General features: G+C 46.3%; 1 protein-coding gene across 1 annotated transcript; it reads right to left on the bottom strand.

The window, feature by feature from the left end:
- Positions 1-731: 731 nt before the first annotated feature.
- On the bottom strand, positions 732-25453 carry POU2AF1 (POU class 2 homeobox associating factor 1). Its single transcript, XM_041769919.1, has 5 exons — positions 24931-25453; positions 6565-6695; positions 5985-6027; positions 5635-5900; positions 732-2764 (listed from the first exon to the last, which is right to left on the bottom strand). Exons 1-5 carry the CDS (start codon positions 24944-24946, stop codon positions 2450-2452), a joined length of 771 nt encoding a protein of 256 aa, XP_041625853.1. The 5' UTR covers positions 24947-25453; the 3' UTR covers positions 732-2449.
- Between the last annotated feature and the right edge of the window lie 1818 nt (positions 25454-27271).

Genomic DNA, 27271 nt, shown 5'->3' with positions numbered 1-27271 from the left:
AATCTAAAGGGAGCCAAATAGTTGGATGTACTATTGTCCCCCAAAATCTGGAAATAAGATATATGACAGAATAAAGTGGACTATTTAAAAAAAGTTACCCCAGTGGAGATTAACAGTGAAAACAGTGAACTCAGAAGTTGTAGTAACTCAGACAATCACAGGAAAAGGAGACCTTTCCAACCTGTTACTCATTCCAAGGACTCATGTCAGAGGGGACTGGCAGGCTTCTTGAATTTCCATTTCATTGTGATGTCTGGCCCTGAGAGACGGGTTTCCTTTGGGCATAGCACTCTTCATTGTGTCACATGCCCCTAGGTTCTGACAGATGGAAACACCAGTGGTCAAACTTACCTCTGGACACCCAGCATCATGAGAATTTACCCACATAACATGAATAACAAGAAGAGCAATTGGGTTAAAATTTTTCCTTCATTGCCTCAGATTCCTGCTATCCTGGAGAACAAGCCTACTGGCCTGGCATGTTACACACACACACACACACACACACAAACACACACACAAACACACACACACACCCGCCCCCGGCCCCACAGGACCGACCAGCAGGCAAGTGGGGCCAGTTGCATCTTCCCTTGCAGTAGATCAAGTTGCAAAGTCAACAAGACTCATGTAAGCTCCTGCCTACAATCACCCTGCCTGACATGGAACTGCAAGCTAAGGGGGATTAATATGATAAGAAATAAAACACTTTGGCAAAAAAGAAGTCTGATTGAATCTTTATTAAAATGTTTCCAGCTTAGCAGGAAAACCCAGGAAGAAACCTAGAGAGACTATTACAACCAAGACCTTTTACCTCAAGATAAGGAGGGAAAAAAAGTCACCATTTAAATCTTAGCAGATACTTAAAGTACTTAATTTCTTTGCTAGTTCTTACCAACTCAAACTCCCTATGGGGATTGCTCCTGCATCATCTCAAACCCTCAAATAATAAGCTGAAAACACTTGGATAGTGTTTTCTATAGGAAACCAAACAGGCCCTCTCCTTTGCCTACTCACCGTCTCTACCAACAAAGATATAAATTTGTTATCTGAAGTTTTAACCTTTTAAATCTAAATATTAAGTCTGACAAAAATAAATCAAGATTGGGATTTTAGGCAGATACTGAGAAATTTGGGTCAAAATAATCACAAAGCAGAGAAAAATCCAATCAAAGGCAACTTTCTAGAGTTTCTATTTAAAATGGTAAAGAAAATGTGTCAAAGAAACCGTTTCTGAGAAAAGTTGATTGCTCCTACATAGACTCCACCAACTAACGTGTCTGCCTATTGCTGACACTGGTTTAAGTGGACAGATGGGCTGCTGTCAGCCGCTCAGCACCCCACGGACAACAACTGTGTGCAAGCATCTGCAAATCAGAAGTTTCCCCAGGGGGAAAAAAATCAAAATGAAACCTCACAGTACTACTAGAGGCTCTAGAATCCCCCAGGAAGGATGGTGCTTAGGAAAGAGGCCTTGACTCCACACAGTGTTGGCTTGTGGAGTTTTTTAAAACACACAAGTAGCATATGGCAGCACTAAGTGAGGACCCAGTCACCCCTGGGCTTCAGTGGCTCTGCCCCCCACCCCACCCCCACCCCCACGGAAGCCCCATGGAAGGTCTGCACAGAGGAAGAAGCACAGACCTATTCATCCTCCTGAGTATAAGAGCCCAGCTTTCCTTGCAAGATCCTCAAGGAGAAAAACAAAACCACCAATTAAACCGATATTTTTCTTAAGTTTATTCTCCTTAATCACCAAGTAATCTGGAGCGGAATGGCTCCTTGGACCCTCTTTCTCTCCACCCAATCTTTTCCTCCCCCTCCCCCCCATAGGCACACACACACCTGTTCCCCTCCCTCCTCTGTCCCCTGATCCAGACCCTACCCACCCCCAGGACCCTCACCCCCACCACCTCACTGAACCCCAGGCCTTGAGACTCTGCTGCCTGACACTCTAAGTCTGAGAACAGCAAAGGGGCCACCATGTGAACTGACAGCTCAAGGATTCTGGCATTGGGTCTGCCCTTGGAGGGGCGGTAGGACACCCCATCCATCTTAAAGTGACAGATGGTAGGGCATTGCTGGCCCCCAGCTCAGTGGGGCTGCTGTCCCAATTGATGAACTGAGGCAGAAGTAAAAGCACCTGGGTCATAGGTCTGCAACACTGGTGTCAATATTACCACTAAATCCCTATAATTTCTTCTCAAAAAGGAGCTGAAATGGAAAAAGAAATGAGAAAGGAAAAAGGAATGAAGAGGGGAAGGAGGGAAGGAAGAGAGGGAGGAGGGAAAGAGGGAGCAGGGAGGAGGGAGAAGAGGGAGGAAGGAAAGTCTATCATTCTAGTTTGGAATGCAAAGTGTAGTCATAAAATGGCTACTCCAAAGAGATGTGAATCTTGTTCCCTGTTTTAAATCCCAGTTTCAGGGAACAGGATTCTCAGGAGCATGCCCTAAAAGCCCTCCACAGAGAGCGTGTGGTTGAGTGCGTAGGCATCACCATCCTCTTCCTCCAAAAGCAGCTTGTCGATGGTCAGGGAACTAATGGCTCTCCTGGGGTCTTCCATGTCCTGAAGGACTGGCTCAGGGATGGAGATGGGCAGCTGGACAAACTGGGGCCCAGGCAGGGCTGGGGCCGGAGGCTGATACTGCAGGGTGGAGGTGGGCAGAGTGGACAGGGGCTGAGGCCACGGGAAATAGGTGAGGGGCGCCTGGTGCTCTGGGCCCTCCAGTTGGGGCCCAACCGCGGGTGCAGCTGCACTTCTCGTCTGTGATGGGAAGACACAGGATGAAGGGTTAGCAGTGCTGGGGATCCCCTTGGCCTTGCTCATCCTTGTCCTGGTGTTGTCTCCACCTGCTCAGTCTCCCCCAGAAGCCACACAGACTTGAGCTGGGTCCCTGACTCTATCCCTCACCAGCTGCATGTCCCTGCTCACACCACCTCCCCAGGTGTCCATTTCTCTTCTGTACGGAGTTACCTATAGAACAGACACCATTGGGCCGAGCTGATTAGAGATGCTTTTCCAGGTTTTATTGAATATAAATTGCATCCCAATTTCAAAGATATTAAAATGTGGGTGGGGAGAAATGTCCATCTTAAAAATCAGTGAAAGTACAGCATGTTAACAAGCCTGTCCCCTGGCATGGTAGCCATATCCCAAAGGTGGCTGGCTACTGGCAGGCCTAGAGACAAAGATGGCCCTGGCTCCCTATGGCAGCCTTGACATCCTGAGATCCACCCAGGCCAACAGAGCCCCACTCACCTCCCTCCTGTTCTGGGCAGACCTAGAGGCTGGGGAAGCACTACTGTGTTAGTGAACTAGCCTTTCCTTAAAGCTTCCCGGCACCTTCCACTTCCTCGTCCTCATATCTCTGAGCTGGACCCCCATGGCTCTCCCAGGGTCATTTTCTCAGGCGCCCTACAAACAATGCCTCTCACCTGTGCAGCTACCACACTACAAACCTGAGGTCAAGCCTGCAGGAGAGAAGGGCCTGGGTCCTTCCTATCTTCTACAGCTGAGGAAGCAGGTGGAGGAGGAAGGTCTCTGCATGAAATGATGTAAGAGAGGCCCAAATCCGCCCCCCCCCCACTGCCCCTCATTCCCCCATCCTATCTCTGTCTGGTTGCCACTGTTTTGAGAGTAAACCATTAGAGTCATTTCAGGAAGAGTTTATGTCAGTTTCCTGGGAATCTTGTTATGATGCAGATTTTGGTCTAGGAGGGCTGGGGTAGGCCCTGGGATTCTGCAAGTCCACTCAGATCCTTGGTGATGCCAGTGTGGCTGGTCCAGGGACCATAGTTGGAGTAGCAAGGCTTACAGTGTTTTCCTACAGAATGGTAGAGCTGGAAAGGGTCTCAGAGGCCTTCCAGCTTCCCAGCAAAGCCTTAAAATTTCCAGTTCTTCAAAAATCCAAATGGAAATCCTACTTCTTTGAGTCATAAACCCATGTAGGTCACCTGTAATTGCAGGTTTCTTTACTCAGAGATGGAATTCCATCAACCCAGTGCTACAACAGGTCTTAGCTCCTGTTCATCAGGAGTGCTGACTGGTAGCTCCAACCAGCTTTGATGAGTTAATTACAAAGTGGCAAAACAAATAAATTATTTCTTAATAAATACAGTCTGTTTAATACACAGAACCTTTCAAAGTAGGAGGTGGAGATAATGAAAGGTAAATAATGAAAGAAATCCTTGGGGTTGAAATGACTGGGAACAGTTATATCTGCCACCTCCTCCCCCTACCCAAGGCCCCCGATATGGAAATGAGTTGCTTGGGAAAGGTGCTGAAGGCACTCCTTCCTAGTACCACCATGTAGGCCCCACAACCGGTTTGCTGGGCAGCCAGGGGGCAGAGGGCAGGAGGGCTTCTGTGGGCCCTGGGCTGGATGGTGATGAAAAGGCAGGTGCATCAGGATGACACTCAACTCTTGAGGGAAATGGACAGGAGGCAAGGAACCAAAGCAAACTCCATCATCAACGTGGGCTTTGCAGCTACTCATGAGGCCCCAGCTCCACCTCCCACAGTTTACCCTGAACTGCAGCTGGATATGGCTACTCCCACGGAGCTTTCCTTCTCTGAACGCTTGGGGGATTCCCATTCCTTTGCTCACACAGGTGTCACTCGTATAAAACTAGTTATCTTCCTTTCTTCCTTCATTGCTTTCCTATCTGGCACTTGAAGGAAGCCCTTAGTTAATGCTGCTGGCCGACTTTGAGACAATCATAATAACACTTATGGAGTGTTTTCTGTTTGCCAGGAACTATGCTAAGTCCTCCACATGTGCCCTCCCACTGGAGCCTGACATCAGCTCTCTTATCAGTATTCTCATTTCACAGATGTGGGCACCAGGGGTCTGTGGCCTCCTAGCTCCTAAGTGAAGGGATCAAGGGAACCCAGGCAATCTGATGCTAGAGGCAGCACTCAAAAAATTACCCTGCAGGTGTGTCTGACTTCTGTGGGGTGCCTGGGTGGCTCAGTCAGTTGAGCATCCAACTCTTGGTTTCCGCTCAGGTCATGATCTCAGACTGCACCAGGCTCCATGCCAAGCTTGAGGACACTCTCTCTCTCTGTCCCTCCACACTTTCCCCTACTCACATACTCAATCACACACACACACACACACACACTCTCTCTCTCTCTCTAAAAATAAATAAATCTTTTGTAAAAAGTAGTTTTCTGAAAAGTTGTGTCACCTGTTACTTAGCCTTAAGATCATCTGGCAAATCCCATGGTTCAGTGAACAATCACCCCCTAGGCCATCTGAATAGAAAGAAAATGCTGGCTATGGCACAAGACCCCACGCAGATCTCACCTGAGATCTCTAACCTGAAAACTTAAACTTCCTACCAAGACTTGCTGCTTTGGGGTCAGCAGGAGAGACATAGGGCAGAGAGGCTGGAGAACCTCCCAGTCCTGAGGAATACAAGGCATGACAAGGGAGGCCATGAGCCTTCTTTGTGGAAGATATTTTAGGTCACTGGAGAGAAGAGCAGGCCGCCCTACAGGACAGGGTGAGCCTAATGACTCAGTTATCCTGCAAATCAATAGCAAGAATGATCAGGGGTCAGGAAGTCAGCCTATATTCCAAAGGGTGCAGTTGGCATGGGTTGGTGCAGCAAAGCTTTTGTGCGACGTACCGTGACATTAGTGATGAGCGGCTGGGAGGCATAGGTCAGCACGGAGGAGGGCCCCACAACTGTGTAGCTCGGGCACATGGGCTGCACATACATGTCAGCTGAGTAGGGGCAGCTGACAGCTTCATGGGACACATACTCCGTGTAGGGTGTCCACGGGGCCAGGGGCTGGAGGGTGGCCGGGCCGGGCTGGGAGAGCCAGCCGGCACACAGGGCCCCCTCCTCTGTCACTGTGGAAGCAGAGACCTCCATGTCAAGGCAGGAAGGACCTGTGGGAAGAAGCAAATTACAGAACTGCAGGTGTCACCCGGATGAGGGGCACAGAGGGGACCAGGGCTATAGGGGGCTCTTACCCACTGTGGTGTAGGTGGCCAGGGGCTGATGGGGCAGCACCACCTAGAGGGAGAAGAGAAGACTAGGATCAATGTTCTGCTGTCTCCAACTAACCCTGTGCAAAAAACTTGCCCAGAGGTCCCCAGGGCAGGAAGGGATGGGAGAATTTTCCTTATTAGAACACAACACCCACCCTGTGCCCCAACCATCACCACCCATACTTTTGAGGGATTCATGTTTCCATTTAGCAAGAACCTTGTGCACTTAGGGAACTGGCATCATCCTCTTCCCACAGTGAGCCCCCAGCTCACGCCAGGATTGTGTGATTCATCCGCTCACTCAGGCCCTGGCCCTAACTGTCTTCAGCGGGCCAAGCCAGTCTACCCAAAGCCCTCACCCTACTTCAGGGACCACTGACTCATTCTATCTTAGGTCCATCCTTCAGCAGCCATACCCTGGTGATGTGTTGGCTTCATGGCTTCAGTGAGCATCTCATAGGGCAAGGAAGCATACTCCCATCCAACCCCTTTGGACACCCCACCACATACACACACACACACACATGCATGCACACACACACTGGCCACAGGGGCCCCTCACCGCCGTAGGTGTAACAGCCGCCCCACTGCTGGCATGGCCACGTTTCCTCCTGAGCAGTTCCTTCACTGGCTCCTTCACACGGACACCCTGGTACGGCCGGGGTGGGGCTGGGGCCTGTTCTGGAGCTGTGGCTGTGAAAAGCAATGTCACTGAGCATCTCCCCCTTGGACGAGCCCCCATCCCAGGGTGCCTGCTTACCTCACTTGTGCCTGAACAAGGAGGACCCATGAGACTTCCTAGACAATTTCCCTCAGTATCGTCACTTCTCCTGCCCCAAACCTTCTGTGACTTCCTTCCATCCCATCAATTAAGGCCTGAAACCTTGAAAGTACAACTGAAAGTCCTGGGCTGTGTTAGTCCAACCCATTTTCCAACCACTTTGCACACTAAGTACCACATAAACCCTGACTCTGGCCGGGAGCTCTACTCAGGCTTCTCTTCACGTTCCTTGCATGTCTCATGTCCTCATCTCTACTTGTGATTTCCCATGGTCAGGGTTCCTGCTTACACTTCTCAGCCTCTTGGCTCAACCTTGCTCAAGACTAGTGCAGCCCTCCTGGCTGCCCGCGGCTGCCCACAGAAGTGGCTTCATCCTCCAGCCTCTTAGACCAATTTAGTGCTCGGCATAGGGGATGGCAAAGGCCACCATAAGAGCAGGCACTCTGAATCAGAGGACACAGGTGCCACATCTGCCTCTGCCATATTCTAGCCACGTGACCCTGGGCAAGTCATTAACACCTCTCAGTGCAATTTCTTAGCAAAGGAATGTCCTAAGGAGACTCTGGCCTAGGAAATGAGAAGCACAGCATATACTCAGTATAAAAATCAGGTACAGAGTGAGCATTTAATAAATTTGCAGTCTGCTCTGTAATTAATAATCCTTTTGATGTATATTTCTTATGCCCCTAATTAGGTCCTAAACCTGTCAAGGTGAGATATGATACCTCATTTCTCTATACCTTCCCCAGTAGCATGTCCATAGCAAGCTCAGTCGGGTATTTGTTGATTATTTGGTTCATTATGTGAAATGTGCTGGCATTCACCTTCCCTTCACCTCTCCTGGGCTGTGGGGAATTGTTCCCAGGGCCTCTGTGGATCCCAGGACAAGTACCTGATGGTGATCTACGCACTTAGGACCAGAGCTGTCCAGCCTTGCTGCTGAGAGGTTCCCTGTGCCTTTTGTCATCAAAGCTGGGAAATGAAAGCACTGAGTTGGAACAGGGTACATCCTGGCCGGGGAGAGCAAGCCAGAGCAGTCATGGCTGGGCAGTGACTCTGCCCACCCAGACAGCTCACAGCCTAGGACCCTGGGCCTCTCAAGGGCAGACCTGGGTCCGACAAGAAAAGTGAGTACCATCGGCCCTGGGGGCTCGCACAGGGAGTCCATTATCATCCACCGATAAGGGCCCCAGGGACGTGGGCTCTGAGTCAAAAGCCTGGAAGTCTGGATATCTACTAAACCCGGAACCATAGTGCTGCCCTGGCTGAACTTTGCTCAGTAAATACCCAGCTGATAAGAACCCGTGCCTGACCCAGCACAGACCTCCATCCATGCTCCAGGCACGCACACACACACACACACACACACACACACACACAGCCTGGCCTTGATGCCAGCAGGCAGGGAGAGGCAGCACGAAGCAAGAAAGGGAGTGTTACAGAACACGTAATGCAGAGAACCCCAGACTCAGATGTATCCAAGGGGGCTTCCTCACCTGGCCAAGTAGCAGAACTGACCAGGGAGTGATGCACAACGCAGATGCCCAGGCTATCAGAGAGTTCTGATGGGGGCGGGGTGATGTGGGCCTAAGAATCTGTGTTTTAAAAGTCCTTTAGGTGATTCTGAAGCTCTGCCAAGGTTAAAACTACTGATAATTCATTCCTGATCTCCCTCTAAGGGAGATAAGATGATAAGATTCTCTCCCTCTAAGGGAGATGAGGGATAAGATAAGATTCTCCCTCTAATGTCCTAATAGGAGATTTATTATCTTCTTTTTAATCTCCCTTATCATAGTGAGGAATCTGTATTGGTATTCATTCATTCATTCATTCATTCAAATATCCCCCGACACTATGAACAGAGCTCTGAACAGCATAAACTGTGGCCCCCACCCACATGCATCTGGCATCTAGTGGGAGAGACAAGCAACAGTTACAACTTATGAAATTGAGACTGAAGCCGGAGTGTGGAGCAGAGAGACCCAGCCTGGTGCCAAGTGCCCTGAGACTACCTGTAAGCAGGCATTCCTATATGTAGCATTAACAATGGACTCAAGAGCCAAAACTACCTACATTCAAATCTGGGCTGTCGCTTACTGGTGGAAAGGTCTCAGATGATTTATTTAACACCCCTGGGCCTCAGTAACTCATCTCTCCCACAGCAGGTGTAAGGATTCACGGCAAAAATACACGGATGCTCCCAAAGCCATGTCCCCCTATGGTACATGTTCTTTCCCCAGAGGAAGGTGGAAGTGGTGGAGGGAGGGGAGCCACCTTCCACCTTCCTCTGGGGAGCTACAGTGTCAGGAAGCTCTTCCTCCTCCTGGACCTGCCACATCATAACAAGCACCATTTTTCCTTGCATTGCCTTCTGGTGAAATTTGCCATTCGTAATCCACCTACAGTCTTCTCATCCATGCGGTGAGGATCGTAAAGATACATAACCGGTAGGGGAAGCTTCAAACAGAGCTTGCACACAGGATGCATTAAATAAAGGTGAGCTAATATTATCTTCAGTGTTAGTAGCAGCATCTGAAGACAGACACCAGGTCCCCTGTGGAGTCTGAATGAACATCCCATCCTTCCAGCTATTTCTTAATGACCTGTTCTGAATCCTTCCAACCCTCCTTCTGGGAGCCCCCGCTCCTGGTTCCCATGTGCCACTTCCCCTCATGATAACTGATGCCCACCGTCGGCTCCAGAACCCAGGTGGGGCCTGACGTGGCAGAGAGCGAGGTCACCTGTGCTCCCATACTCTACTCGTTCATTCTTGGTCACCCACAACCACATTGGCTTTGTTCACACCCACGACATTCGGGCTCTGCTGGTCTGCAATCAGGTTTCCAGCTCTTCTTAGGCATAGGGTATGGCCTGAGGCATTATGCACTGGGGAGAAACTCAGGGGACAGGCTTATTTGGGGGTCACACTTCTAATTCAGCTGGAGGACAAGGAAACCTCAATCCCACAGGCCCACATCAAAGACACGTCCACAGCTCACCCCCTTTGATTTGCATGTATGCTTCTGGGGAAGGGCCCAGAGGACTCCTACCCGAGTCCACCCCCTCCCAGGAAGTGGACACATGGAACACTTGGCTGCCAAGAGGCCAGCTGGGCATTTCCAGGATCTTGTCAAAGTGATGACTTCCTGCCTCCTGTTGTTTTTGAATCAATGAACAAAGAGGGCTTGGGGGAGGTGCTGTGAGCAGAGGGTATCAGCCTCCGATGTCTGGACTTCCTTAGAACCCACAGAGTCAACAGGTGTGCCCAGCACAGACCATATGGAGAGCAGTTTCTCAGTCTTCACCTCTTCCTACTGCAGTCACAAAACTCCCCCAGCTCTCAAAGATCTCCTGCCTACCCACCTACGAGTCCAAACCAGCTGCCAGGGAATCTGGCAACTAACTACAAGTGTGCAGGTACGAGAGAGAGTGCTTCTGACAGGGACTTCAGAAGGTGGCCGTGAAACCTCAGGATCAGAAGCCTCACGACAAATCCCAAAGGAGCCCGATGGCCAAGTGTATTTGCAAAGCCAAGACTTGCAGTCCGTGCCTTTCACACCAATCTTTGGGAAGCAGCAACAACCATTTCTAATTCTACAGTAAACACTGTACTCCCTACTGCCACTGGCATAAGAAACGAGCCCACAGATACAAATTTGGAATAGGAAAAGAAGTTTGTCTTAAATCATGATTGCTTTGCCCTGGGGTTTCTGGATCCCTGAACTGAGCTAGCTTTAAAGTGACTAAACTAGAATTTTTTTTTTTAATTAAGATTCTTAAAATAATTTCTTAAAATAACAGTAAGAGACAAAGAAAATAAAACAGAAGATCAAATGATAATTAATATATAAACAGAAAGGATTAAAGTCCAGTTTCCCAGAGGAGAGTTGACCAGAGATATTTACAGCCCCCTAAATTAAATTGCAGCTCCAGGTAGCAGGTCCTCAAAGCCTGAAGCTTCCTCACCATTTATCCTGTGGTCTGAAGGCCCATTAAGTCTCCTGGGAGCATCCGAGTATCCGCCACTGAGAAAAATCTTCCCACCTAAACATGAACCTCGCTAGGAATCTCCTTTTTCAGTGTGAGAAATTCAGCCATGTTACCTTCCCACCACTGGAAGTCAGTCACCAGCGGAGTTTGGGAAAAAAAAAAAACACCCAAAACTCATTTACAGAAAAACCTATAAATTTGGCCCCAGTGAGGGCTTCCCTTTTCCAAAATGAGCGATGAAAAAAATCTGAAGGTATAAAAAGTCAGCAGAAGACATTTCAGTTCCCCCTGCCACACACCCAGACATGCTCCACATCACAAAAATAAGAGTCCTGCAGCTGTTGTTCCTCTGGAGAGCACAGACCATGACAGATTGAGCCAACTGGTCACTTCAGGCAGTGCTCTGACTGCTTGTGGGCATTATGCGTGTTTGCATTGAGCTTAGGGAACATATGGATTCCACTGATTTAAATAAACATGGCTCTCCAGTTTCTTGAAGAAGGTATAATAAATATCTCTGAGGACATATGCAAAATCGTTAGCACTTGTTTATTTAATGACCCCATGCAAACCACATTCACACCACAGAGAGGAAGCTACTTGGCTAAGGAGGTAGGTCCGTTCTAATGGCTCCTAGTAGAGCCAGCACGGAGGCATTTATCACTGTAACTTCTCCCCGAGGCTGCTTTCAGAGAGCCTCTTCAGACAGGTGTTACCTAGAATAGCCTCCAAGATCCTCTTGGAAGGAGACTCTTCTCCTAGCCACTGTCCTGTTACAGATTTCCCATGAGCCTCCAGGGCAGGCAGTAAGTTGAATACCAGTTAGTGTTGCTGCTCTAAAGGCTAGTTGGGTATGTCTACATTTCTGTCATCAGGGTACCAGAAACAGGCACCCATCCCACCCATCTTGACAATCTAGCTCACTGATAGTACTTTCCGTTTATAACTGAGGTTAAACCTCAAACCAGCAGCCACACAGGGCCATTTTGAAAGACAAAAAGATAAACCTTCTTAGCCCAAGAGGACACATGACACACTATCGATCATTCCAAGTAACCACAGTAAATATTATTCTATCTTGCTGCTGAAACGTCACTACTATTAAAAAAAAAAAAAAGATTCACTAAGAAGAAAAACAAATAATTTTCTCTTTACTCATCGCAAAACCAAAAACAAATAATTGAACAATAGAATTCAAGCCTAGGGCTAACAAACTTATTCTAGCTTCGAACAGAAAACAAAGTCATAAAAGTTGCTGACACTTTTCACTTTAATGCAAAGAAGTTTGTTTGTGTTCTCAGTCCAAGGTAGTTGAGGGTGCCTGGGAAAGTTTAGCTCAGATCAGCTCAAGGATTATCCACATCCTGAACTGAAACACTAATGTGAATGTTCCTCTTCTGCTGAAGATCTGAGTCAAAGTTTTCAAATTTGTTCTTTCCATTCATGGACAATGGCTGTTTTTTTTCCAGACAGGAAGAAAGAACTTGGGCTTTGGCCAAAGATTGGACTTGACATGCTACAAAAAGGCTTTCCTGCCCAATTTACACTAGATTGCAGTTTACTTTTTTTTTTTTTTTTAATGGAGGCCAACAAAGAGATTCCATACACATGTAAATGTAGGCTTTCCATTCACTAATGTTTAAACTGAAAGGGCTTTGCAGCTAGCAAGTATCACCACATCACTCATATATTCTAGTAATCTGGATAACATCCAGGGCAGATGAGAAAGATAGATGGATAAAAAAGTGCCTTTAAATGTGTTCAGAAGAATAGCTCCTAGGTGGCTCAGTTAAGCATCTGACTCTTGGTTTTGGGGATGATCTCATGGGTCATGGGATCAAGCCCCTCCACACCTCCATGCTTAGGGAGGAGTCTGCTTGAGATTCTCTCCCTCTTATGAGTATGCACTTTCTCTCTCTCTCTATTTCAAATAAATCTTAAAAAAAAAAAAAAAGTGTTCAGAAGACATGAGAAAGTGGAACTTCAACTGAATTACAAACTGATGTTGCTCCTAAGGCTGCTGGGATAGCCAAAAAGAAGTAAGCCACAGTGTCTTGATGTGTAGATTTCGGATGCCTCCATCAAAGAGCACTCCAAGATGGTGGCTGATCACAGACTCTCCAGTCTGATCAGAGAAAGGAAGGGAAAAGTAGTGACATTTCCTCTCTTTGTCCCCATTCTAAGAAGCATATTCCTGTCAGCCCCACAGAGCTCAACGATCAACCATCATTTGATGAGAACCATCCAGTGATCTACCGTGACCCCAAGAGGTCACTGTGAAGGATAGAGGAGAGTTACAGACATGGGTGGCCAAAAGGACTTAGAGAAACAACCTGAGAAAGAAGAGCCAGGAGAGGATTGTAAAGTAGATCTGGGGTGACCACAGATCTTAGAACCACAGAGCCCCAGAACAAAGGGGCCTAGGAGCCAAGTGATCTCTGTTTCAAGGAAGCCCCAGCCCGCCTGGAATGGATACCCAGAGTGATCACACATTGCTCTCAGATTATGTTAGGCTTAAGCAGAGAGACAGTTTACCCATAGGCCACTCTCATCCACCAAGCTCCTGCCTGAGATGTTCCCACTCCATAGCCTCAGGATTACCTGGATTATCCCAAAAGTACTGGATGTCCCACTCCATGACCTTGGGTGAGATCAGACAAAAAGATCAGTAGTGCCAGAGCCTTCAGCCTGTCTTCACAGGCACTGCTGCCGAGACATCCTTCCCCCAGGGGCTCTCAGTGCATCCATGCATCCAAAGGACACATTCCACACCACGCGTCCATCCTCCCTCCAAACCTCCTGCAGAACAAGCAGAGTGAGCACACAAGGCTCTTGGATTCCTCTCTCTACTCCCAGAGAGTGTCAGTGTTCTGTCTCTTCTTCATGAAGATTCAGCACGTTGAATGCATGCATGCCAAAGGTCCATGTGTCTCCTGGTCATGACTTTAACCCCCAGGAGCTCAGAAATCACCACACTCATCTTTGCATGATTTTCTGTGACTCATACAGCTCTGACACAAATGATTTCATTTGAAGCCTCACCACAACTTCTGAAATAGGCAGTGGAGGTCTCCCTCTCACCTTCCTTTCCACTGATGAGGAACATGATGCCCAGAGATGTTAAGTGACTTGCCAAGTCCACACTTGTAAATAGCTGTGTCATCAGCTAAACCCAAGATCTCTGACTCTAAGCTCAGTCCATTTCTGCCTCTGCCTGCCCTCTGCCTAGGTAAGTTCATTTATTTTCCTGGGTAACCCCAGAGGTCAGTCACAAAATGTCCCTTGCCCTATTCTGACTCTCATTCCTCGAGTCAGAGTCTGGACTTGGACCACCCTAATCCAGTCTCCCTTGACTGCCGATTTCCCCAAGAAACAGTATTTCCCATCCGAGAGGAAAAAGAAGTCCATGAGAAGGTTACCAGCAATCTGCTCACATGAGTGACGAGAACTGAGAGACCCAAACAATTTCCCGCAAAGTTTTATTTTTGGTATTTTCGACTGAAATGACAGAGGATAGGTCCACCTGAGAAAGCAGCTGCATCTGCCTGTGTCTTACAGAAACTGGGGTTACCAGAGCAGAAAAGGCTCCCATCTGAGATACACTAAGTCTCAGAGTAGGGGACAAGACCAAGAGAGCCCTAGCAGAGCATGCCCTAAACAAATATTTGCTAAGCAGAGTAGCAAATGGTGGGTCCCTGTCACCATGGAGCTTACCACCTAGTTGAGTGGCGTGCAGACATTAATTAAATAAATGCATAAGCAGACCTAGAATTACAAACTGTGACAGAGCTGCAACTGCCTCACAACTGAAGTGTTCTGGCTTGTTTGGCTGGTTTCCACCTCCACTTGATTCAGTAGGACTTACATGAGCAGCAAGCAGGGGTCCCCAGTCCATAGGGGCTACACAAAGAGGAAAGTGCAATGAAGCATGGTTCTTCTACTTCTGATTCAATGACACTGGTCTGGGGTGAGGCTCAGCTCACACCATGAATGTAAGTCTTGCCCAAGACATACAAAGTATTCCCAGATGTTCAGTGTTCACCCCCAGTCTGAGGACCCTAGATGAGCCCTAAAGATGTTTCACCAGCTGGTCCTATCCTATCTTGGCCAATTAGCCCACTAAAGGAAGACCAGCCCTAGAAATTCCAGTTCCATATGGAAGTCAAGTGGCTCCAGAGGTTCTATACTGTCTCAAAACTATCTTCCTGAGATTCATATTTGTAGAAGCTTTTGAGTCAGGCTACAACTGCTCTCAGTGAAGTAAGAACCTGCCTTCATCTAAGGGTTGACTTATTTCAACTGGGAGGAGAAGAAGCATCTAATGGAACCCTAAAATCCTTGCCGCTGAAAAGTGGTATAATGTTGTTTGGGACTCAGGCAGACCTAATTTGGAAAGCCTACTCTATAGCTTATCACTGTGTGACCCTTGGCAAATCACTTAACATGTATGTGCCTCAGTTTTCCTATTTGATAAATGAGAGTAAGGATCTTCATCTCATAGGATTATCACTTGTATGAAAATAACAGTTAAGTACTTAGTATGTAACAGGTGTTGAACAAATGACTATTTCTCCTATGATCTCAGCCTATCACTCATCAGAGAAGGAACTAGCCCTGGCGCTATGATTCTAACTTGCCCTCGTCCTGTTACATCCTGATACTGAATGTCTCTATCCTCAACACACCCAGAGCCTTCTGCCACCAGCAAGGCCTGTCTCAGCCTGTTTTCATGGTGCTCCTAGAAGTCATCCCCCTGGTCCCTGGACCTGGTGTCCCCAAGCAGCAGGACAGCCATGTTTAGGAGACAGTGGGGCCAATGATGCTGCAGAGAGTTGAGTCAAAGACCTCACTTGCAAACAGAACAAGCCTGGATAGGAGACATCAAAATCCTGGCACTGGCCTCTTATAAGGATACCATGAGCTGAGCAGAAGGACTTCTTTCTTCAGAAGCCAGCAGAGGAGTAGATTTGTGGCAGATTTAAATTTTTAAAGGACAACTCCAGGAAGGAAGACCTTAGGATTTTTGAGAGACAGAGTAAGATGGCATATGATGTCCTGATCTCAGATGTAACTCCTCAGAGAACTTCTATGTATCTCCCAAAGGACAAAGACAGAGCCATGACTGAGGCCATAGTCATGGTACTTCTCCAAAGGGCTAGAAACCTAGGAGTACATATCCCATATGGGATAGAAACATGGCAGTACACACAAGAAGGTTCTTTGGTGGTCAGCGAGGAGAGTTTTATCACCTACTAGAGCAAGACAGAATTCTGGCTGACATATTGGGCATTGCCTTTGCTTTATTGAGAGCAGAAGGGATCAGTGTGGGAACAGAGAGGGTCTACACTAAGAGCACTAGAACATATGGGGGGGGGTGAGCTAACCCAAGGTGCCCACACAAATTCTATAGCAAGTTAGCACCAGAGTGAGGAGATAGAGCAGAGGAGACAGATACATCTTTCCTTATTAGATTAAGACCCAGAGCCTGAATCTAGAATTGCCAGTCCAATCAAGAATAGGAAAACCCTATGGTCAGGCAGCTGGAAGAGAAGAATTGTGACTGTTTTTTTCTTTGATTTAAATAATATCTAGTTTGGGATTTTCCAGACCAAAGAGATTCTTATTGAAGAAATCAATTGGGATACCTGGGTAGCTCGGCAGTTAAACGCATCTGCCTTCGGCTCAGGGAGTGATCCGGGAGTCCCGGGATGGAGTCCCACATCAGGCTCCCTGCATGGAGCCTGCTTCTCCCTCTGCCTATGTCTCTGCCTCTCTCTGTGTGTCTCTCATGAATAAATACATAAAAATATTTTTTAAAAAAAGAAATCAACTTTTCCTGAGACCAATTCCTTGGAAGAAGACCCAGCACCAAAGGGTCAGATCTAAATCCAGCACCAAGGCTTGTGGCAACTTGGGGCACAGACTATGTGAGTAAAGTCAGCCTTCATAATTGATTCAGGATGTGACATATAACTGCCAGTCAAGATGAGCTTTTTTGCCAAATCCCTGGTTTACTAACCAATGGCCTCACAATATGGGGACATTCCCTTGTGAAGAACCCTGGAGAAGTTGTTAGAATAGCAAGTCTTGGGGTTGCCTGGATGGCTCAGTAAGTTAAGTGTCTGCTTTCTTCTCAAGTCATGAACTCAGGGTCCTGCAAGCGAGCCCCACGTTGAGCTCCCTGCTCCCCAGGGAGCCTACTTCTCCTTCTCCCTCTGCCACTCCCCCTGCTTGTGTTATCTGTCTCACTCTCAAATAAATAAATAAAATCTTTTAAAAAATGGCAAGGCTGAGAAAGGAGTCACCAGGTCAATCTTTGAAGAATATACCCTCTTCTTTGTTTACAAGATAGGGACATAGACTGAAAACATGACCTTCACAGCTTTAAAGCTTCATGGAGACCAATACAACAGGCTTCACTTTGCTCCAGAAGTGTGGTCTTTACCCCAGAAGCATTTAAACCAAGGACCTGGGATCAGCTATCAGGGATCTTGCTGAAGGAGTAGAGGATTGGTCCAGGTCACGGTTGTGAAGCTATGATCTAAAAACCCTGGAATACAGTGGAGCCACCTGTAGTTGCCAATAAAGGGAAGGAAGCAGGGGAGTCTGGGTGTGAGTGAGCAATCAGAGCTTTAGGATTCCCCCAGAATTGCTCCATTTTTATTTTGCATTGGAGTTCTACAATAGGTTTGGTTTGAATAAAGACATTTGTGCCCAAAATGTTGCAAACACTAGCCTGGACATCCTTGGATTTTCTTTGCAGTGCTCCTCTGTTATGTCCTAATAGGCCTCTTTGTCTCCCAAGATCCAAGCAAGAAGTCTATCATTTATTCTGGAGGATTTATAACTAATGCCATATGCTTCAGGGTACCTTCCCTGATTCCATCTTCTCCTCCCTCCTGCTGAAGACAATTGATGTCATTGCTTGATTTCTCTACTAAGAATAATCCTGTTACTGAGTGGCTGCACGCATGCATAGGATGACAAAATGGGATGACTGGTTTTCCTTCTATGCCTTTCTTTCCTGAATTAGTATTGCCTTCCTCCAGCATTAAAACTTACTCCTGCTTTCAACTCTCTCTCCGTTTTGTTTTGTTTTGTTTTGTTTTTTTCTTCTTCTTTCTTTGCTATCTCCTCAGTAATTCTCAACCTGGGAAGGGATTCACAATCTTTGTACACTTATCTTCCAATTAAATTTATGACTCTTTCTAGAGGATTCAAGGGTCATTCAGCTTTTCTTCAGTGTGGTCAGATCCTTTTTCGTCCCAACACCTGGTCTGAGAATGACTCTGGTTTGTAATTCTTTGGCTGCCTGCTCTTCCCAGAAAGTGATACTAATGAAACCATTACTAAGAAAGGCAGCACACTGCTGTTTCAGTTTTCGGTATCATTTGTGCTATTTCTTACAAAAGTCGAGGGTCAGTCTTCTGACAGCTAGATTGTAAACACCTCAGTCCAATCTCGTGAATTAAAAGAAAACAAACACATTTTGTCAGTCAACACGAGCCTGATGCCTTATGAGGCGTGGCAGAAAAGAGTAGCCCAAGTTCCAAGTGGGGTCAGAGAATGGCCACCTTAACCATAAGCCTTAGCCCTGACCGTGAACCCCACCACAAGTTACAAGACTAAAAATGCGCACCCTGCTATTTCACAAGAAATGCAGAACTCAGAAGCCACACAAATTACCATCTATAATTAGCTGCATAAGCTTTATTCTCAGAGGTAGAGTGAGAGAGAGCGGGAAAATAAGAATAGTAACTAATATATATTATTGAGCATTGACTTGATACGAAGCGCAGTAGTAAACACCTACCACAGCGCCATGAAGCAAAGAAGTAAGAATTCTGGTCTCATTATATACTTAAGGAAGTGGCAGCAGAGTGAAGCAGAAGCGCTTGTTAGGACGTGCAACCAGTGAGGCATAAATCTAGGATTCGAACTCAGATCTGCCTGCCCCAGAGGCTAAGCTCTAAACCACTAATGGCATTGAAAGAACAGAGATGCCACTCCCTAATTCCAAATAAACCCCTACTCTCTGTACATTGCTTTTCATACCACATCACACTCATGCACACATGTGCACACATGTGTGAAGAGCTAGCCTGACTCTCCCAAAGTCTAGACAGTTCAAAATGAGGGAAGTGCCATGGAGGCAGGAGCCTGGGGTCCCAACTCAGACTGCCACACTGGGTTCGTTATTAGTGCTGCCCAGAAAACAGATGGGCTGGGCTTTGGGGGAAAGATTCTGGGTCACTCTGTCCCCTTGGAGCCCTCCCATTGCAGCTAAACAATCTGCAAAGAGCCCAGTGGAGGAGGCATAGATGCAAAGACTTTATTCCTTGCAGTAAGAAAGATGAAACACCCATCAAAATGAGCCTGGAATCCACCAGCTGGCCACTTCATTTCTGCCATTGGGCTTCCTCTCCTTTAGCTGGTGTGGGAGGACTGTGCTTTTACCAACAGAACCCTCCTACACCCTGTGAGTGAGCCGAGCACCACTGTGGAGACACAGGACAGCTTTGTGAGACAATATTCAGGCTGACTTACTAACCTAATCTTCAAGCTTCCATTTTCCCATCTACGAAATATAGCTTAATACAGAACCTACCCCCTGGGGTTTCTATGAGGATTAAATGAGATAAGACACCCAAAATGTGGCCAAGACTGGCAGCTGCTGCACCTGACATCAGCCCTGTCCCTTCTTACTAACAAGTCCCATGTTCTGGGGGCATCAATGTGCCCAGCTACACAATGACACTATTTGCCCTGGCAGATAGGAGTGGCCATAAGATGTCAGCAGTAGTTGTAGGGGCGGCAGAGAAGGATGATATTTTTGCCTTTCTTTTTCTTCTTCTTCTTCCTTGTCCAAAACACCAATATGGTGGCTGGAGCAACAGTAGCAACTAAGAAACAGCTTTGAGGACCAAAACCACATGCCAAAGACAGGAGACCAGGAAAATAGGAGTAGCCAGAGATGTTGTTGGCACTGCAGACTCTGTGGACAGTCCTGCGTGGCCCCCTGTGGACTTCTTCGGGGTGATAGATCATACCCCACAGTCTTATTTAAATCCATGTTGTTCAGGTCTCTTCACTAGCAAACCAATGTAATCAAACTGATGCAACAGAACATTTGGTATGCTGCAGGGCACCAAGTAAGTACTCATGCCCCAGAGCTGGTATGGGTCCCTATGGAAAGGACAGAACATGTGCAGCTCACAGCAGTGTAAGGTCCAAAGCTATATTAGAAGCCATTCCTTGCAACCTCCAGGTCAATTATTCTCAGCATGGCTGCACATTAGAATTGCCTGGGAAGATTTGAAAATCTAATGCCCAGGGCCATTTAATGAGACCCTCTGGGTTGGGACCTGGACATTAGTATTTCTTAAAGTTTCCAGAGCATTCCAATGTTCAGCCAAGGTTGAAAAGCACAGCTCTGTGCAGATGGAAAAATGCCTTCTCTAATATTAAAGACTTGGTGTTTAAAACATGGATTTATTTTGTATAAGCCTGCATGAAAGCTCAGCAATTATAACTGAAAAAGAACTTGAGTCAAGTTCAATCTCCCTGCCTCTTAGCCACGTATAGGCAAGTCCCATTGTAGAGCCAAAGAGCATAGGTGGCTTGCCTATGGCCCCGCTCCCAATAGCTTATAGCTCCATGTCTCCTGCCTGCAAGAACAATGTTTTGCTCATAGCATCACACAACAAGGACAAGAAGATTCCAGAAAAAGCTTCTCCATTCCAGGCAGTCCCACACTTATCAAGCACTACAAAAATGAGAAAACTAGAACATCGCTAAGTATTTCATAACTATGAAACTTATGTTGATGATCTTAATCAACCAGCCAACTTTGGTTTGGTTGAATCGAAGTCAGAAAATGGTGTTCATCTTCATAAGCTGGAAAACAAACTTCTTTAGAAAGAAGTCGGGGCGGAGGGGTGGTAAGAACCTAGTACCTTTATTTTGTAATGGGAAGGTTTAAAAGCAAAAATTTACAGAACTTGTAAGTGAATTAAATGTCCAGATTTTTAGCTAATAAGTGTGGTTGTTTCTGTTCCTCACAACAGAACAGATTTGCAGATTTGAAATGGAAGAGAGATTTCCAAACCTCTGACTTGGGAACTTTCTGGGTATAGAGAGAAACAAAGTTGATGTTTTTCTTTAGTAAATAATAGAGAGACGGAAGCAAAGTGTCCACTCTGAAAATTATTGCTCTTTTACCAACTAATCTGTGTGCTTGGTTTACGTTTGTCCCTTATTTCACTTCCTTCTGTGCGTGTGAGGTTGTGTCTGTCCTTTAGACTCTACTTGTCCTTATCACCAAGAACCACTGAATCAATACACAAACTTGCTGAGAAGTAAAGGTGCTTATTAAATGGACAAAGGAAAAAAATAAATGGACAAAGGTTGTAACACAGAACAGAAATGTTAGAGGTACTCCACAGACCTAAATCACTTGTTAGACATTTGCCTGAGTTTCTGCAAGAGAAATGTTTCAAATATTATGTGGTTATTGCAAGTTTTCCTTATACTTAACTGAATTTTTTAACTTCCCTTTAAACAATTGGCTGTTTAGTAGAACCCTGGAGTAAATGCAGAGTTCAACAATAATGAGAATTTTGAGGCCCTAATTTATCAGTTTGGGAACCTCTGCTCTGTTGCAGTTGTCTGAAAGCAAAGGCATGTCCATACCTTAATAGTTAAGCAATCACTATTTCCTGTTCTTATAATGCCTCCCTGCACACCAGGGTCATATCTACAGGAATCAAGACAAGCTACCAATTCAAAGAAAATCAGTCAGCCTGCCTTTTATTATCATGTAAATCTTTCCCTTATACAAATAACAACAATAAAAAGCAGTCCTATGATTCATTCATTTTCCAACAAATGGTGTTCAGTTGATGGTACTCCGTTCCATAGCTGTTAAGGAAGAAGTCAATCAAATCAAATTTTGGCTTTATGCAAATCATTTAATCAATTTGCTGCAAGTTTTTATCTCCCACTAATGTTGGGCATGTGTGACCCCTGGTTGCAGTGAAACCTAAGGAAACGAACATGTAAAGTATGACCAAATCATTTAGCCCAGAGGTTGGCAAACTTTTTCTAAAACAGACCAGATGGTAAATATTTGAGGCTTTGTAAGCCATATAGTCTCTATGACACCTACTCGACGCTTCCGTTGTAGCAAAAGCAGCCCTAGACAATATGCGAATAAAGAGATATGGCCATGTTCCAATAAAATTGTATTTTCAAAAGCAAGTGGTGGGGCCGATTTGGCACTCAGGCCACGGTTTGCAGACCTCTGCTTTAGACTCTTGGAAAACTCTTGGTTTGAAAGATCCTATCATTCAAGAATATTTTGATTGTGCCTTTTTAACTATTCTAATTAAAGTGCAGAAAAGGATAGACAGGAAGGAATTTAGCACCTCCCTGATCCCTCCAGATGGGCAACAGGATGGACGGTGCTCTATAACCACTTTCAGGAGACTTGATGACATGGCCTACATTTCCTACCTTAGCTCCTACTAAAACCTCATAAGGCAGGCATTAAAACCCTGGTCCTCCAGATTTTTCAGAATCTGCGAAAGTTGAATAATGAAGCTGCAGAGCCAGCTTTCAAACCCAGACCTGTTTCACTCCATTGTTCCTGGTGTTTATACTGCACTGTGACTAGTTCCTTAACAAGAGCCTCTCATTGGAATGGATGTGAATTCCTATGGACGCAGGGCCTGTAGGACCAAGAGCAGAACCCAGAAGGAGAATCTGCAGGTAGAGTGACCTCTTTTATCTAACTGGCCAATCAAGCAAGGCTCAGAATCTGCAGATTTCCACTTGTGGTGCCAGCAGTTCTGTGAGCCAATCCGAATCAAAGCCAATGTTCACATTTAGTCCCCACACAGGGATCATGGGCCAGATAGGGAGAAGGCAACATGTACAAAAGTGGATGTTTTCTTAACCCTTTCCAGAACGCCATAGTACAGTCATTTCAGATCATGGCCCGAGGGTGTTTTCTGAAAAAAGAAAGTGCCTTTTCAGCACTCTTCATGTCTGATTTCAAACTCTGCCCTTCCATCAGGTGATTCAAAGTGGGCTGACAAAGCTGCCCTGTTTTTACTGGTTTTCCCACAGGGTCTAGTCCCTCAGGTCCCCTCAGTGCCCTGGACAAGGGTTTTATTTGGATCCTGGGTAAGGGGATGGGTCCATGCCCAGGTCTTTTCCTAATTTCCTTTAGGGTGCTGAAGGATAAGTAAAGAGAATCTTGACTGTGTGCATATGAACATGTAGAACCGTTCACTCCAGTTATTCCACTGACCAGCTTAATATTGTGGTCTCCCTAAAATGGAGTTTTGTTGGACCTGACTGACATCCAGAGTGTGAGCAAGAAACATGTCTCCACCATCTCCTTCGGAAAAAAAACAAAAAAACAAACAAACAAAAAAAACGCTCATCTCTTAAGAGGAATTAAGGAAGGAAAAATGTAGTGCATAACCAAGAGTAGGGAATATGGCAGCCCATGAATGCAAGGAAGCAACCCGTATCACAGATATTGAGCAAAACCAAAGCAACCAGCACCATTTCAGTGGCATCTTAGCTTACCAAGATAAGGGTAGCTCTGAGTAATGGGTATTATTTTTGCCCCATTTTACATATGAGAAACCTAAAGATTTAAGAAAATAAAAATAAAAAGGAAAATTACTTGCTTTGACTGGGTAGGAACCAAGGCAAAAGTTCCTCAAGAGCTCACATAAAACCCACCAATTCAGCCTTCTAAGTGTAAGGGCATTTGGACACTCAGCAGCTTCCATTAAGGACCTTAGCACCCACCTGCCCTCAGCAATATCTACTACTGCTCTACCCTTCAGGATTCTATGCACAGCACCCCTATTAGCATATCTCTAATGATCTTGGAAGGACTCCATAGCTCTCAAGTCCAAATTAAAGTTCATCTCTTTTTATTTAAAAAAAAAAAAAATGCATCTTGCCAGTATCAAACAATGAGACTTCACAATCTGGGAAATTTTGAAATCTCTCCTCCAAATTATATATTAACAAGCTCAATTCCAGAGAATTTACACAAGAAATAAAGGAAACAATGAGTTGGTGATAAAGTAACTGTAAGTTATGTTTTAATCAATGAAAGTATATTTTCAGAACTTTAAGGCCTCCAAGAAAATATCTTTTTGTAAAATAAACAAACACTCCCCAATTTATCTTTTCTGTAAATCTTGATTCTCTTATATTAAGTTTGCTTGAAGTAGGGTGTATATAAATTCATCAAAAGGCATTTTAAAGACCTAAGCACTTTTGAAAAGGCAGAGCAATTTTTTGGTAATATTTCTTCCTTGAGGAAGTACATAAATGAGCCCCCAAAATGTTCAACTGTCAGGAGGCTGTTGAGTTGGCTTTGTTATTTCAAGAAGGGAATGTTGTAGATACTCTCTGTATGATTTCAATTATTAATAACACAAGTCTCTGTTTGATCCCACATAATGGAAAATAAAGTTCACAGTTGTTCCATCCAACCCCAGGGATAAACACTAAGGTTAAAGATAAACCCGCTGACCCCCTGCACGCGGGGACCCACAAGGCTTGCCACAGAGCGCCAGGAAGAATGCCAAGAGGCAGGACAGTGGAGCGAGCAAAGACCTGCCCAACAAAGCCAAGGTTCCACGTTGTCCCCGTGCACTCACAGAAACAGATGACACCTTCAGCAGAAACCTAAGTAACTCAGAGAGGAACAGGCCCAGGGAATTGAACCACAAGCTAAAGAGCAGCTCTTTGTGAAAAATAGAGCCACGCGTGTAAAGGACCCCATGGCTTTCCCCTCTCAGCCCCAAACCAATGTCACATTTGGCTTTTCGTTTTGTGAATCATGAACTGGCCTCTCCTCACCACAGTGATTCATGCCTCAGAGCAGAGACCCGATGAGCTGTCCCACCTTGGAACACTAGCCTGGAAAATGAGCATCACCTCTGACAGGTTGGTTTTGCCACTGGGCTCCCTCACCCACTTCACCCCTGCGCTGCCCTGGGTGGGGGACCCAGAGAGCCCTGGTGCCTCCAGCACGACCACATCCTCTCAGTCCCGGGCTGGCTGGTGGCTCCCGGCCCCTACCTGTGCTGACATGGCTCTGACAGCCACGGTCAAACCACTTACGTTTTTGCCAGAGCATGGCCTGTGACAGGATGTTGCCTTTTCTCTTTGAAGCAGACAGTTTGGCTTCTTGAATGTGAGACCCGGGTGTGCTTTCCTCCAGGGGAGCCACTGCTTGCTCAGAGGCTGTTTCCTCAGCTTTTTAAAGGCCTGAGTTCCCGCTGCGCGGGGGCACCGCGTCATCACATCCTCCCACCTCAGGCACGGGCGCACTTTTTCCTCAGGCCAGGCTGCCTGTCTCCCCACTGTGTGCGCCCTCGGAGGCCCACCACTTGCTCACAGAGCCAGCCAGCCGGATCTGAACACCACCACCACACATGGGGCCGTGGTCCTCCAGAGGCTGCCCCACACTGCAGGCTGGTACGTGTGGTGAGTGTGAACGCGGCTGTGAGTGTGAGCTGTGCGAGCACGCATGTCAGGTCTTGGATCCCCACACACCCAGGGTGAGTCTCAAAGACCCCTGGAAGACTCTGGATATTCTATGGTGCCCATTCAGGTTTCTATACCACAGGCATGGCAGCAGGACTCAGTCCGCCATGGGCCCTGCTCAACGGGAAATGCAATTCCCAGGGGCCACTGGTTCTCAACACAGGAGGAAACACCTGTAGTCTCTTCAAGCCTCACTAAACAACCTCTTCATTCTTTTAATACTGCTCTTCTGTTTATTCCATTTTGAAACACAATAGCCCCTCCCTGGCCCACCAGCCATTACCAAAATTGCGAGGCTTAATCACGCTTAAATATGGGGCACGCTGGTTCCAATGGTCCATATGCCCATGGAGAAAGAGGCCAACTCTCCCAGGGAAGAGAAGAGAGGATGCCCGTGCTCTTTAACCATATAATACGAACAAGGCCTCCTTCCTAGTACTCACCCACCTATTAGCATGAAGCTTCTCAAAGGAAAAGTAGTGAGGCTCACCACCTCACAGCATATGTGGGTTAGGCCATGGACTCCCTCCCAGTTTGGAAGCCCCCTACCACCATGTATCTGATGCCACATGTTCAGGCCCCAGTGACCCAATCACTGGGGTCAAGACTCCCTGACTACAGCCCCTTAGGGCAGGTCCGGGGCCTTGCAGCTCTGCCTCCCACACTGCCTCAGAGCCATCTGACACAACACTCTTTCCACTGGAAACTGAGGCACATCCATCTGGCCTGGCTCAGTCAAGGGAGAGGTGAGTTCCCAGCAAGGCTGTGCCACTCACTGGCTGTGTCTTCACCAAGTCAGATAATTCTGAATCTCCATTTCCTTGTTTATAAAATGAAGAAGCAGTCCTCCGACTGTCTCACAGGGTTCTTAGGAGGCTATGTGACCTCACTGGTCCTACCTCACACTGCTCTGAGTTTTGTCCTATTTCTCCAAGTTCTATGAAATTAAGAACTTTTTCTTATTTATCTTGGCCTCTTCTCACAGCCTAGCATAATGATTTCCATGAAGCATTCATAATAACAACTACTTCCTAGGCACCAAGCTCTAGGTTAAGTCTTAAAACTACATTATCTGATCAAGTTACCACAACACGGTGAGGAAACTTCTATCCATATGTCTCAGAGAAACAGATGCTGAGGAAGTTTAATTGGCCCAGTGTCACAGGGCTATTAGGTGATACCCTGGTTGTCAGACCCAAGCTCATCTTACTAGAGTCAGAATTTTAAATAATCACACTGACAGATACTCGTTAAGTTGAAGTCAATGAAAGCCAAATGACAGCCATGTTTAAAAGCTAGAACAGATCAATGGAAGACCTGGGATAATAGTCCCCTCTCCAAGAAGGAAGGAAGAAGACAAGCTAGAGGTGAGCTGACAAATCAAATCTTATACAACAGCAGATAAAAACAAAAAATGTCGGTAGGTAAGCCCACCATCATGCCTATCTCTAAGCCGTGCTACCTCTGACAGCCTTGAAGCTCGGGAAGCAGATTCCAGCTCAGCTCAGTGCTTCCAGCAAAGACTTGGATATCAATGACCATATATAAGCAGGTATTTGGGAACCAAGACTTGGTCAAAGTATCTAATATTTTCTGGGAAGACATTTTCTGTGCCTAAGAATCCAAAGCCAAAGTGCATTGCATGGCATGTTCAAAAGGGGAGGAGGTGTCCATGTGTATGCAATACCTCACCAGCTTCACAGATTTCCATTTCACCACCAAACTTGGAATAATCCAACTTCTCAATTTTTGCCAACCTAATAGATGTCGTGATAGCTCATTGTGGTTTTGTTTTACATTACTAATACTAATACATAGTAATATATCCTCTTCATATGCTTGTTAACCTTCTGGATTTCCTCCTCTCAAAAATGACTGTTCATTTCTTTGCCAATTTCTCCAGTGGAGTTGCTGT

The sequence above is a fragment of the Vulpes lagopus genome, chromosome 10 (assembly GCF_018345385.1).
Source record: "Vulpes lagopus strain Blue_001 chromosome 10, ASM1834538v1, whole genome shotgun sequence".
Lineage (NCBI taxonomy): Eukaryota > Metazoa > Chordata > Mammalia > Carnivora > Canidae > Vulpes > Vulpes lagopus.
The sequence above is the reverse complement of the archived record's forward strand: the minus strand, read 5'-3'. Positions and strand labels throughout refer to the sequence as shown.